General features: G+C 37.7%; 1 protein-coding gene across 1 annotated transcript in view; it reads left to right on the plus strand.

The window, feature by feature from the left end:
- The first annotated feature begins 741 nt into the window (after positions 1–741).
- Positions 742–11,465, plus strand: part of LOC103597040 (neuroligin-4, X-linked) — a 17,956-nt gene continuing 7,232 nt past the window's right edge. The window contains exons 1-2 of the mRNA XM_008580844.1: positions 742–928; positions 4,342–5,131. Coding sequence (XP_008579066.1) covers positions 4,452–5,131 — 680 coding nt within the window. The 5' untranslated portion in view covers positions 742–928; positions 4,342–4,451. The remainder of the gene's footprint in view (positions 929–4,341; positions 5,132–11,465) is intronic.

The raw sequence follows: 11,465 nt of genomic DNA on the forward strand, positions 1-11,465 counted from the left end.
AAACATTAAATGTAGTTAAATTTAAATAGTAATGACTAACTCAATAAGCAAAACTGACCTACACTTCTCATTGTTTTAGTGAAATGGATGGGCTTTTGGCTGAGGTTAAAAAATATATATGTTTTTGCATGTAACTGCAATGTTTTTGCTATATTGAAAAAATAGAGGTGCATACTAAACCAGTTAAGAATGGTATCTCCTGATGTCCATCACTTATTTTGAATCTTAAAGATTAAATGTAGTTAAATTTAAATAGTAATGACTAACTCAATAAGCAAAACTGACCTCCACTTCTCATTGTTTTATATATAGACTCCCACCCCCTAACACACTCACCCTCACATACACATATATAATTTTTCCCTGAAAAATTTCTTGTAGGATCCTGTTTCATTTTTCCAATGAAAACAAAAATGTGCACAGAAATGATACATCAAACCTAGTAAAATTTATAAAACCTTCTGGTATTGCTCTATGTTATAAGTATTCTAGATTAATTTTACCTTCTATATTAGCCACACAAATACCCATAGATGAAACACTTTATTGTAATGTCCACAGAAACAAAACCATTATTATTTTTCCACCATGAAAAATGTTTTCCAGTGTTTCTTATAACTTTGAGGCAGGTGGGCAGAGAAAGAATGAACAGGGTATATCATGAGATATCTTCTCAGATAATGGAAATGCTTATGTGCTTCTTGCAGTTGCCAACCAAAAAATATCCTGTGTTCTCTTGTAGGATTTTTAAGCACCGGTGACCAGGCAGCCAAGGGCAACTATGGTCTGCTGGATCAGATCCAAGCTTTACGGTGGATCGAGGAGAATGTTGGAGCCTTTGGTGGAGATCCCAAGCGAGTGACCATCTTTGGCTCGGGGGCCGGAGCCTCCTGTGTCAGTCTGTTGACTTTATCACACTATTCAGAAGGTAATACAGGTGTCCCCCTGGCAGATGGGCAGTTCCCAGGACCAGGAAATGAACATGCACAGAGCTCATACCTATGTGTCTCTGGCAATCTGAACAAAATATCCCCAGAATTGCATGTATCCATCTTTTCTTCTTTTAACTCAGCTTTACAATATTAGCAATATTTTCCCCTAATTTAGTTAATTATTTATGCTATCATTATTATTATTGTATTTATTTTAATAGACACACTGTAATTGTAAATGCTTATGGGGTACAATCTGATGTGTTGATGCATACATACAATGTATAATGATCGCCTCAGGGTAGTTAAAGTATCCATCACCTCATGCATTTATCATTTCTTTGTGGCAAACACATTCAAAAGTTTCCCTAATTTAAATGTATGATAATTAGATGTCGGTTACAACGATTGCAACAAAATAATTCCTTTTCAAAATCCCAGCACTTGAGTTTCTTTTGCTATTCTGGCTTTATCTGGTCCACGTTAAACTTTATTAACTTCTAGTTTAAACTCTGCAGAAGTCATACGAAAGGGAAGCTGTAGGTGGAAAATGGATGCACAGGTATAGATCTCATCGTCAATATGGCTTTGATCAGTATGTTTTTAAAAGTCACTTTTCTAATTCACGTCAATTTTTAAAATCTTCTGGTAATGTTAAGAACATGTTTGTCACATACATGTAGCAATAGATACTGTCTTACTCTCTCTTATCTGCAAATACAACTTTTAGCAAAGGACTCAACTGGAAGCTAAATGCAGAATAAACTGAGGGGCTTGCTAGATAGAGTCAGTGTGAGGATCTTGGAAGTGTCCACAGGTTGTCTTCCCTATGCCTGTTCCAGTGGGTACTCAAACCCCCGACACCCCAGCCCCCAGCAGGGCCCTGCTCATAGCCAAGGAAAACTGCTCATGGCAAGTCAGAAAGCAGAGGAACAGCAAAAACACATGCATAAAATGATATCTTGACCTAGATGTGAAAGTGGCATTCAACATACCTTCCACACCCCTCAGCCCTGCAGCAGAGCCTGACGTTTTTCCCCAAAAGCTCATTCAAGGCAATGCCCTGCTGTGCATTGGTGGGAAGCTCCACACAACATTAGACGAGAGATTTGAAAGAGAAGTCTGTAGATATTGACCACAATTGGTTCTGGAAGCAGAGTAGTAACTTCTCAGATCTGAACTCAATGGAAAAAGCAGGAAAATCTGCAAAGTAGACCCAGCCCTGGGTTACTGGGCTACATGCAAATGGGTGTTTATAATAAAGATCCCAGTGATCACAGTAGTGGTATATTTTGCTCTGTTTCATCAGTTAGCTTAAGAATTGCATCATACTGATTTATACAGTTTCACCAGAGTTACTGGACATGTTAACGGAATTATTATTTTTAAGTATTCTCAGAATATCTTTCTTTAAAAGATATGCAGGATCCATAAATACACTTAAAAATAGTATATATTTTTTGATAGTATTGCATTTCTTTCTTCACCTTCTGTACTGTTGTGCACAAGTTGGCAAATCTATGTATGCGTAGAACTCTCAATCGATGACGATTTTTAGGCCCTCTGAAATCAGAATTCCTTGTTTCTTGATTTTGTAACAGCTAATGAGAGGTGGAAGGAAAGTCTCATATTGGTATTGGCTCTTTATTTTAAAAAAAGTGAATAACCCAATAGATCACTTGTCATATAGATTCCTAGGGCACTTTAGAAAATATCTAGATTCTCACTTTTCTCAACTGATATCATTACAGTTTTTGATTTAGAAAGCAGTCAGGACCAACTTCAGTAATAATCAAACACATGTAAGTTAAACTAATTGGAGGAAGGGTGTTAATTACTTAATCCAACAGACTGTAAATGATTATTCCCTGCAACAAAGTCTTTTCACTGGCCATTTCTGCAAGACAGCTTTTCAAAACGACACGGCCACATAATCAAGAACTATAAAAAAATTAAAATAAAATACCCAGACTGTTTGCCTTAGGAAATACTTTTCTAGTTATCTAGTCTAATGAAATCAAAATGCACATGGAAAAAGATATTTTTATGAAGATGTTCATTACAGTATAATTATCGCAGCAAAGAATGAACAGCTTAAAAAATGACAGTATTTTTCTAATTCTAATTGTTTTAACTTATGCATGTCCTTGATAAATCAAATACTGACATTGTTTTTCAGGTGCTTTAAAACATCGATCTTTAGAGCCAAACACTTAAATCAATACTTGCACATTTTGGATGGAATTGGTCCCCAGATAGATTTGATGACATCTTGGGAAAAGCCAGATTGGTTTAAAGTTTCAGTCTTGTGTGCCATCTCTGGGCAATCCTCCAATCTTTAAGATTGTATCTTTCTGATTACAATCATATTTTCCTCAAATTTGATTGCTTACACGACCTTAGAAATCGACAGGGCACGAACTTCTGGACCCACAGAGGAATGCTTTCTTTTCCAGCGCTAGACTCATGCTGGAATTTATGGGTACAGCAGGAAGAGATCGTAAAGAGAATGCTGTGATTTTACAGCCCAACGTCTCTTGTCCTGTCATGGTTAAAAACAGGTGTTATACTTCTGGACATCCATACGGTAGCCTGATCTAATGGAAAAATTTAAGCTACACATAATTTTTCTGAAGCTTTTTTAGGTTTCTCACCAAATGGGGCATTTTTGAAATGTGGTGGAATAAAATATGCAAAACTGGTTTCCTAAGGATGTAATTTTGCAATTAGTGATTTATTTATAGTTTTTTGGAAAATATCTGTTAATTGGGTACCCAATTGAGGATATTTTTAGGAATAGCTAATTGAATTATTTTAATTGTAAAAATCTGAATATTAGATTAATTAGACTCAGAAGAGAAATATCAACACATCCCATTATTAGCTCCAAATTGACTCATGTTGATTTTTCCTTCCCTTACCGAAACTGTACCTGGTTTCACCTGTGAGACCAGAAGACCTTTGACCTCTTATGAGTGCAAATCATGTTTTTAGAAAATAGGGCACACAGTGGATCTGAAAGCATCTGGAAGCAAGAAAACAAAAACTACTCTAAATTGTGGAAGGATAAAGAAATTGCATGGTTGTTTTGTTTGCTTTTTACTGTTGCAGGGAAAGTGTCAATGTAGATTCATTTTCTTAAACTCCTGTGTGTGTGTGTGTGTGTGTGTGTGTGTGTGTGTGTGTGTGTGTTTAGAATGACCCTCTATAAAATTAATCTCTAGGGGGAGAGGGAAAGGGAAAGAAAATTGAAATGAAAATGTGTAAAAGAGACCCTGATAGAGGCTGAATGCTACTTTCCCCAGAAATTCACATGCCTGAGAGACAATCCGAGCCTTCTTTCCTTAGTAAAAGCTGCTTTTCTGTCTTGCGGGCTTTCATTTGCATGTCCACAATTTTGCACCTGCAGGCTTGTTCCAGAAAGCCATCATCCAGAGTGGGACCGCCCTGTCCAGCTGGGCCGTGAACTACCAGCCTGCCAAGTACACTCGGATATTGGCAGATAAAGTCGGCTGCAACATGCTGGATACCACCGACATGGTTGAATGCCTTCGAAATAAGAACCACAAAGAGCTCATTCAGCAGACCATCACCCCGGCCACCTACCACATTGCTTTCGGCCCTGTGATTGATGGTGACGTCATTCCAGATGACCCCCAGATCCTCATGGAGCAGGGCGAGTTCCTGAATTATGACATCATGCTGGGTGTCAACCAGGGGGAAGGCTTAAAGTTTGTGGATGGCATTGTGGACAACGAAGATGGTGTGACACCCAATGACTTCGACTTCTCCGTGTCCAACTTTGTGGACAACCTTTACGGCTATCCAGAAGGGAAAGACACCTTGAGGGAGACCATCAAGTTCATGTACACAGACTGGGCAGACAAGGAGAACCCAGAAACACGACGGAAGACCCTGGTGGCACTGTTCACTGACCACCAGTGGGTGGCCCCCGCGGTGGCCACAGCAGACCTGCATGCCCAGTATGGCTCGCCCACCTATTTCTATGCATTCTACCACCACTGCCAGAGTGAGATGAAGCCCAGCTGGGCAGACTCAGCCCATGGTGATGAAGTCCCCTACGTCTTTGGCATACCCATGATTGGCCCTACTGAGCTATTCAGCTGCAACTTCTCCAAGAATGACGTGATGCTCAGCGCTGTGGTCATGACCTACTGGACCAATTTTGCCAAAACTGGGTATGTTGTCCTTTACATCAGTCATGCCCCTCTTCCTGGGTTGTGTGGTTTCTATGATTGAATGGACCGTGTTACAGAGGTGCACACACCTACACACAGAGCAACAAAACAGTCATACCTTCCCCCAAATCAATGGAAACCCATTTTTTTCTTTCCCCCTAAAATATTTTCTGTCAAACCAGATTTTTACTAGAGTGCTACATGCATATTGGACGTCCTCGAGTTCCTACCTGCTGGTACAGGATTTGCACATATCTGGTTGTTCTGTGGAAAGCAGATCACAGGGTTTCAAGTCTAATTATGACCTTGTCTCATTTGATAAATAATAAGGTGATTGAAACACATGGAGGACATGGGAAATTGTGTTTACTGCATAAGCACAGGAATGAAATAAATCTCATACTAAATGTAAATATATATTTATTTATATTTTTAGATATGTCACATATACTAATATATAGATTATATACATATTTATATTTTGTATAATTATATATATGTCATAATCTATATAAAATATAGATTATATGTCAGTATATATTTATATACACTACTTACATCTAATGACATATTATAGTATATTCGAATATATAATCTATACATATATAAATATGTATTTAGTGTATATTATTGAAATATATAGATATGTAATATATTTATAATACATGCGTTTTAAATAACCTATATATTAATATATATATTAATTATATACTAATATATGAACTGCATATTTATATAGATTATATATCTTGATATAATCTATAATATACATAGTTCATTCACTCATACATATATAAATATGTATTTATTATATATTATACAAATATATATTATGTATACTAACATATAATGCATTTATAATAAAAGGATTTGTGCAGAAAATGTTTGAATATATTATTTATGTATTAATATTATATATAGTAGTATACATAATCTATATTTAAGTATATAGATTAAATATATGGTGTATATTTAGGTATATAAATAATCTATAGTATATATTTAGGTATGTATATTATGTATATAGTATATATTTAAGTATATACATTATGTATATAGTATATATTTAGGTATATCCATAATCAATATTTAAGTATATACATTATGTATATAGTATATATTTAGGTATATAGATTATGTATATAGTATATATAATATTAATATATAAATATCATATTAGTATATAAATTAATATATTAATGTAATTAATATATATATAATATTGATATGTAAATAATATATTAATATAGATTAATATGTTGATCTACATTTAAGTATATAGATTATATAATCTTGATATTGTAAATAATATATTGATATATAGATTAATACGTTGATCTACATTTAAGTATATAGATTATATAATCTTGATATTATAAATAATATATTAATATATAGATTAATACATTGATCTACATTTAAGTATATAGATTATATAATCTTGATATTGTAAATAATATATTAATATATAGATTAATACGTTGATCTATATTTAAGTTATAGATTATATAATCTTGATAATATAACTAATATGTTAATATAGAGATTAATATATTGATCTATATTTAAGTATATAGATTATAGAATTTGATATAATCTGTAATATATATAGTTCGTTTATTGGCCTAAATGTGGTAGAAAGTATAAAATACACAAAAAGTACACTTACAACAGAGTCTACCGATATTGCACTGAGCAGATTTTTCTGCAAACAATAAGAAAAAAGGCTCTCCAATATCTTAAGTCACTACAAATATGGCATCTTTTCATTTTCTCTTGTGTAAAAACATAATTGTGGAAATTAATGAGGTGTCCTTGTGTTCTACCTTCGTTTGCCTTGGTTAAACTTGAGCCTCTTACACTGAATTAAAAATGAAGATGCTCATGGCACCGTGGGATGGTCAATCTTCCCATGCAATGCCAAATGTCAGAGTTAGGTCCCCGAGTGCAGTTGCACTGCAGTGTGGGAGCTGTGTGCGGAATGGTGAAGAGGATCTGGGGATGCAAAGTTGTCCGTGCTTACGGGGTTGGATCGTGGGAGCCCCAAATCTGAAAGGGCATTTGCATAGTGTTCGCCTATTCCAAAGGACTCACCCTGGCGAACAGTTAGAGACATCGGTTTATTAGACTTACGGGAGGTGCTGATGACAGCCAGTTAGCCATGGGGTACATACAACAGTTACATGGTGAATAGATCAAAGGAGAGTTGTAAATCATTTGCACGCTTATGGGTAGACCCTCACCTGACTCAGACTTTGCAGGAGATCTGGAGGAGTAGATAAGTTATCCCCTCTTGGCACCAAGGTAGCTAACATCAGTGTTCTAACTACATTCACATGCTAATTAACTTACTCAGGGCACCTGCATCCCAGTGTCTTCCATTTGTCTTAAAGGAGATGTGCCATTCCTTGGGTAAACTACCTTGTCCAGGGGTAGTCTCCCAGGGGGACGGGGAATCTGGTTTGCACCTGGAGGGGGAAATAGTTCCAGGTCCTGCATTTACCTTGCAGGGGTATAGCAGGTATTAATCTTTACAATGATTCCAAGTTTTTTTGTGTTTTTTTTGGTGGGGAACGGCTTAAGAACGCCCTGTGGATTTTGCAATAACATGTTTATCGAGTTGAAAATGTGTGGTAAGGACACCAAATTTGAACAGTCAGACTTTATAAACTGGGTCTGAGAAAAGCAACGCTGAGTGCACTGGGGATTGAAGAGGTACAAACAACAGATGAAGGTGCTTGTGTATCATCAATAGGTTCTTTCTTCCATGAGGTAATGATTGCAGTCAAGCCAACAAGTGTTTTTAGGTAAACCTTGTTTATTAGTTTCATATGGCTGCTTAACAGAGTATCAGAAACTCTGTGGCTTAAAAATAAATGTATTATCTTACAGTTCAGGAGGCTGGAAGTCCCACCTGAAGGTGCAGACAGGGCTGAGCTCCCTCAGACACCTGCAGGGTGATTTCTCTGTGTTTCTTCTTAGCTCCTGGTGGTATGCTGGACATCTTTGGTGTCCCTCGGCTTGCAGCTGTGTCACTGCAGACTGCCTCTGTCATCATATCGCCATCATCTGTGCATCTCCTCTGTCTTTACAAGGCCATCTCCTTACAGGGGCATCTATCATATCGGATTAGGAGCCCACCCTCCTGTCGCATGATCTTGTCTTAGCTTGTTGACCAAATACATCTGCAATGGCCCTATTTCCACATAAGGTCTCATCCTGAGATACTGGGGTTAGAACTTCAGCGTACCGTAATTTGGGGGAGACACAGTTTGGTCCATAATACTTGGTGAAGGCAGAACCATGCCCAATTTTGTGATGAAACTAAGACACGCATTCTCTAACCTTGCCAACCTTTTTCATTCTTTTGAAGTGTAAAGTCTTATACGAGGGTTTCCAAACCCAAGCCATGCCTGTTCCTTCTTCACCACATTAGCACCCAAACATATTTACTTTATATCTAAATACAGTATCCTTGGAAGGAAGGAAGGAGGGAGGGAGGGAGGGAGGGAGGGAGGAAGGAAGGAAGGAAGGAAGGAAGGAAGGAAGGAAGGAAGGAAGGAAGGAAGGAAGGAAGGAAGGGGAGCGAAAAATGGAGATTGAAAGATAAAGGGAATTAATTTGTGTCACGAGGCGATAAAAAACTGCTGGCAACAGATTGGTACTTTTACCAAGACATCATTAAGGACTGAGAGAGCATCGAAAATACCACAGTGTTCTCCCTCTGTTATTAAGTGATTTTTAATGACATAAGTCTATCTTTTTTAATCCCTTGGCATAGAGCCTGTAGTTCACACTCTTCATTTGGAGCACATAGATGGGAATATGTAAAATAGCCTGTATAGTAGGGAATAATAAGTATCCAGAGACATTTATGGTCTGTTTAGGGTGCTTTGAGCTTTCATCAAAGCACTAAAGTAGGTGGAACAAATGCGGAAGAGACAAGTCCTTGAGCTTGGAAGGACAGCTCCGATCCTACTGGAGTGACAAGCTTCAGGTGCAGATTTCACGTAGGTAGCCAGGGCACTGAATGTCAGTCTGAAGAATCTGGACCTTATCCAGGCAGAAGCTATTTTTGTGTCTCCAGTCCCTCTGAGGCATAACTGAAATAATTCTTGGGCATATTCATGAAGTGAGTCTTCTTAATTCATTCAGAAGGTCACTGGAGTGACTCGATCTTCAAGGAAGTTATTCAGAACTTCATCTAATGTGAAATGCATGGTACGCTTTCAAATATGAGTAGTTTAGGTGATGACATTTCAGTGGTGGGTGGTTTAACAAGAAAACGGGGGAAGACTGTAGTGATTTAGATATTTTCCAATGGATGGCAAGGGCTCACGTAGTCGTTGCTAGTTATTTGTTTATTTTAAGTTGGGTAGTGGCATAGGTCATTCCAGCATTGAGGAAGATTCCCTGATTCTCAGGAGGTGGTTTCAGTAGTCAGGGCAGGAGAATGAACCAAAGTAGCACCAGTAAGAAAAGCACGTGGGATAAATGACATCTGTCCTCACGGTGTTACCTGCATATTTAACTCTCTTCTCCAGAGCACACACTCAGTGACTCTCAGAACTTGAGGGATGCTGTTGCATAGCACTGTGGTTCCCTTCAAGCACTTAGAGTGGCAGGAGTTTGGTAACAGGAACATCTTGTGACACGTCTATCACAACACAGTGCTGCTGAGAGAGGACTACGTTGCATCGGTTGCATCAGGACATGCTTTGCTGCTCTCGTCTGGTGCAAGTTCGTCCTTTCTATGCCTGCACACAGCAGCTCAGTGCTACTTACGGTCCACACCTTTGCCCAGATGGAAGTGGCTGGTACTTTGATGCTTCCTTCCTTCCTTTTGGCCCAAAATGAACAACTTTGACCTTTAGTCCAGGTGTAAAGAGACATATACCGGGTATGCCAACTTTTTGTGTTTTGGTGAGCCAGAAAAATGATGTTGGGGATGTGCAGGCAGGAGAGGAAAAAAGGAAGGAAGGAAGGAGGAACAGATGGAATAAGACATGGAAGGAAGGACAATTGCATTTGTGCTTGCAGATCATAGTGTTATCAGTATGTTTTCATGATAGCATTAGGGAGAGGGTCTCCCATCTTAGAAACTGTTAGCAGGTTCAGTAGAAGTGAGGACAAAGTTCCTGGTCAGCCCGTAAATCAACTCAACGATTAGGAAGATATTAATCAATCTTTAGCCTTCATTTCTTTTTTGCATTTCAAATAGGGAAGTGGGTAGGCAGACCTATGTCTGAGGAACGTTCCCCTGTAGCGAGGAGGTGTTTGAGTGGTCCAGGTAAGAAGACTAAAATCAAGCTGGAAGAGAACAATGTAATTGAAAACAAACAGTGGCATTATACAAATAAGGCAGATTTGGGAAGTTTTTGTCAATGAGAAACAATGTCAAGAAAAAGTGAAAACTACCTCCAAAGCCTGGAAAGGATCATAGAGAATTAAAATCCTTGTCGTATAAAATGCCTTTGGGAATGAGAGCCATAGGGGTTGGCCATAACTCATCAATAGAATTCACATGCGTATTGCTCAGGGACTGATTCAATATGTGTTCTGTGTGGAAAGAGAATTAGGCAACCTTGTTCTCTATACCAGATGTGAACATCCAGCAGTACTTTCAACAACGAAACGATGCAATATATAGCAACGATTTTCAGTGCTACTGGAATTCAGAAATGGAAAGATAGTTCCACAACAACAAATAAAACCAATGCGTATTGTTTTTATTGTCCCTGTTCTTACTTTATTTTATTATTTATTTATTTATTTTATTTTTTTCTTAAATTTATCGATATACAATGTAGTTGATTTTTGTGTCCCTTTACCAATTCCTCCTTTCCGCCCCCTCCCCCATAAACGTCATATCTGTTCACTTGTCCTAACAAGTTCAAGGAATTACTGTGATTGTTGTGTCTTTCTTTTTTCTTGTTTGTTCATATTTTTATTTATTTATTTTTATTAGCTCCCACATACAATTGAGAACATGCGGTATTCTCGTTCTGCGCCTGGCTTATTTCACTTAGTTATCTCTAAGTCCATCCACGTTGCTGCGAATGGTAGAATTTCATTCTTTTTTTACAACAGGGTAGTATTGCATTGAGTACATATACCGTGTTTGCCTTTTCCACTCATCTGGTGATGGGCATTTAGGCTGGTTCCAACTCTTGGCTATTGTAAATAGTGCTGCAGTTAACATGGGAGTACAGGTATCCCTTCGGCATGATGATTTCCATTCCTTTGGTATATTCCCAGCAGTAAGATAACTTAGTCATATGGTAGATCTATCTGCAATTGTTTGAGGAAACTCCATACCATTTTCCATAAAGGC

The sequence above is a fragment of the Galeopterus variegatus genome, unplaced genomic scaffold (genome assembly GCF_000696425.1).
Source record: "Galeopterus variegatus unplaced genomic scaffold, G_variegatus-3.0.2 Scaffold2171, whole genome shotgun sequence".
Classification (NCBI taxonomy): domain Eukaryota; kingdom Metazoa; phylum Chordata; class Mammalia; order Dermoptera; family Cynocephalidae; genus Galeopterus; species Galeopterus variegatus.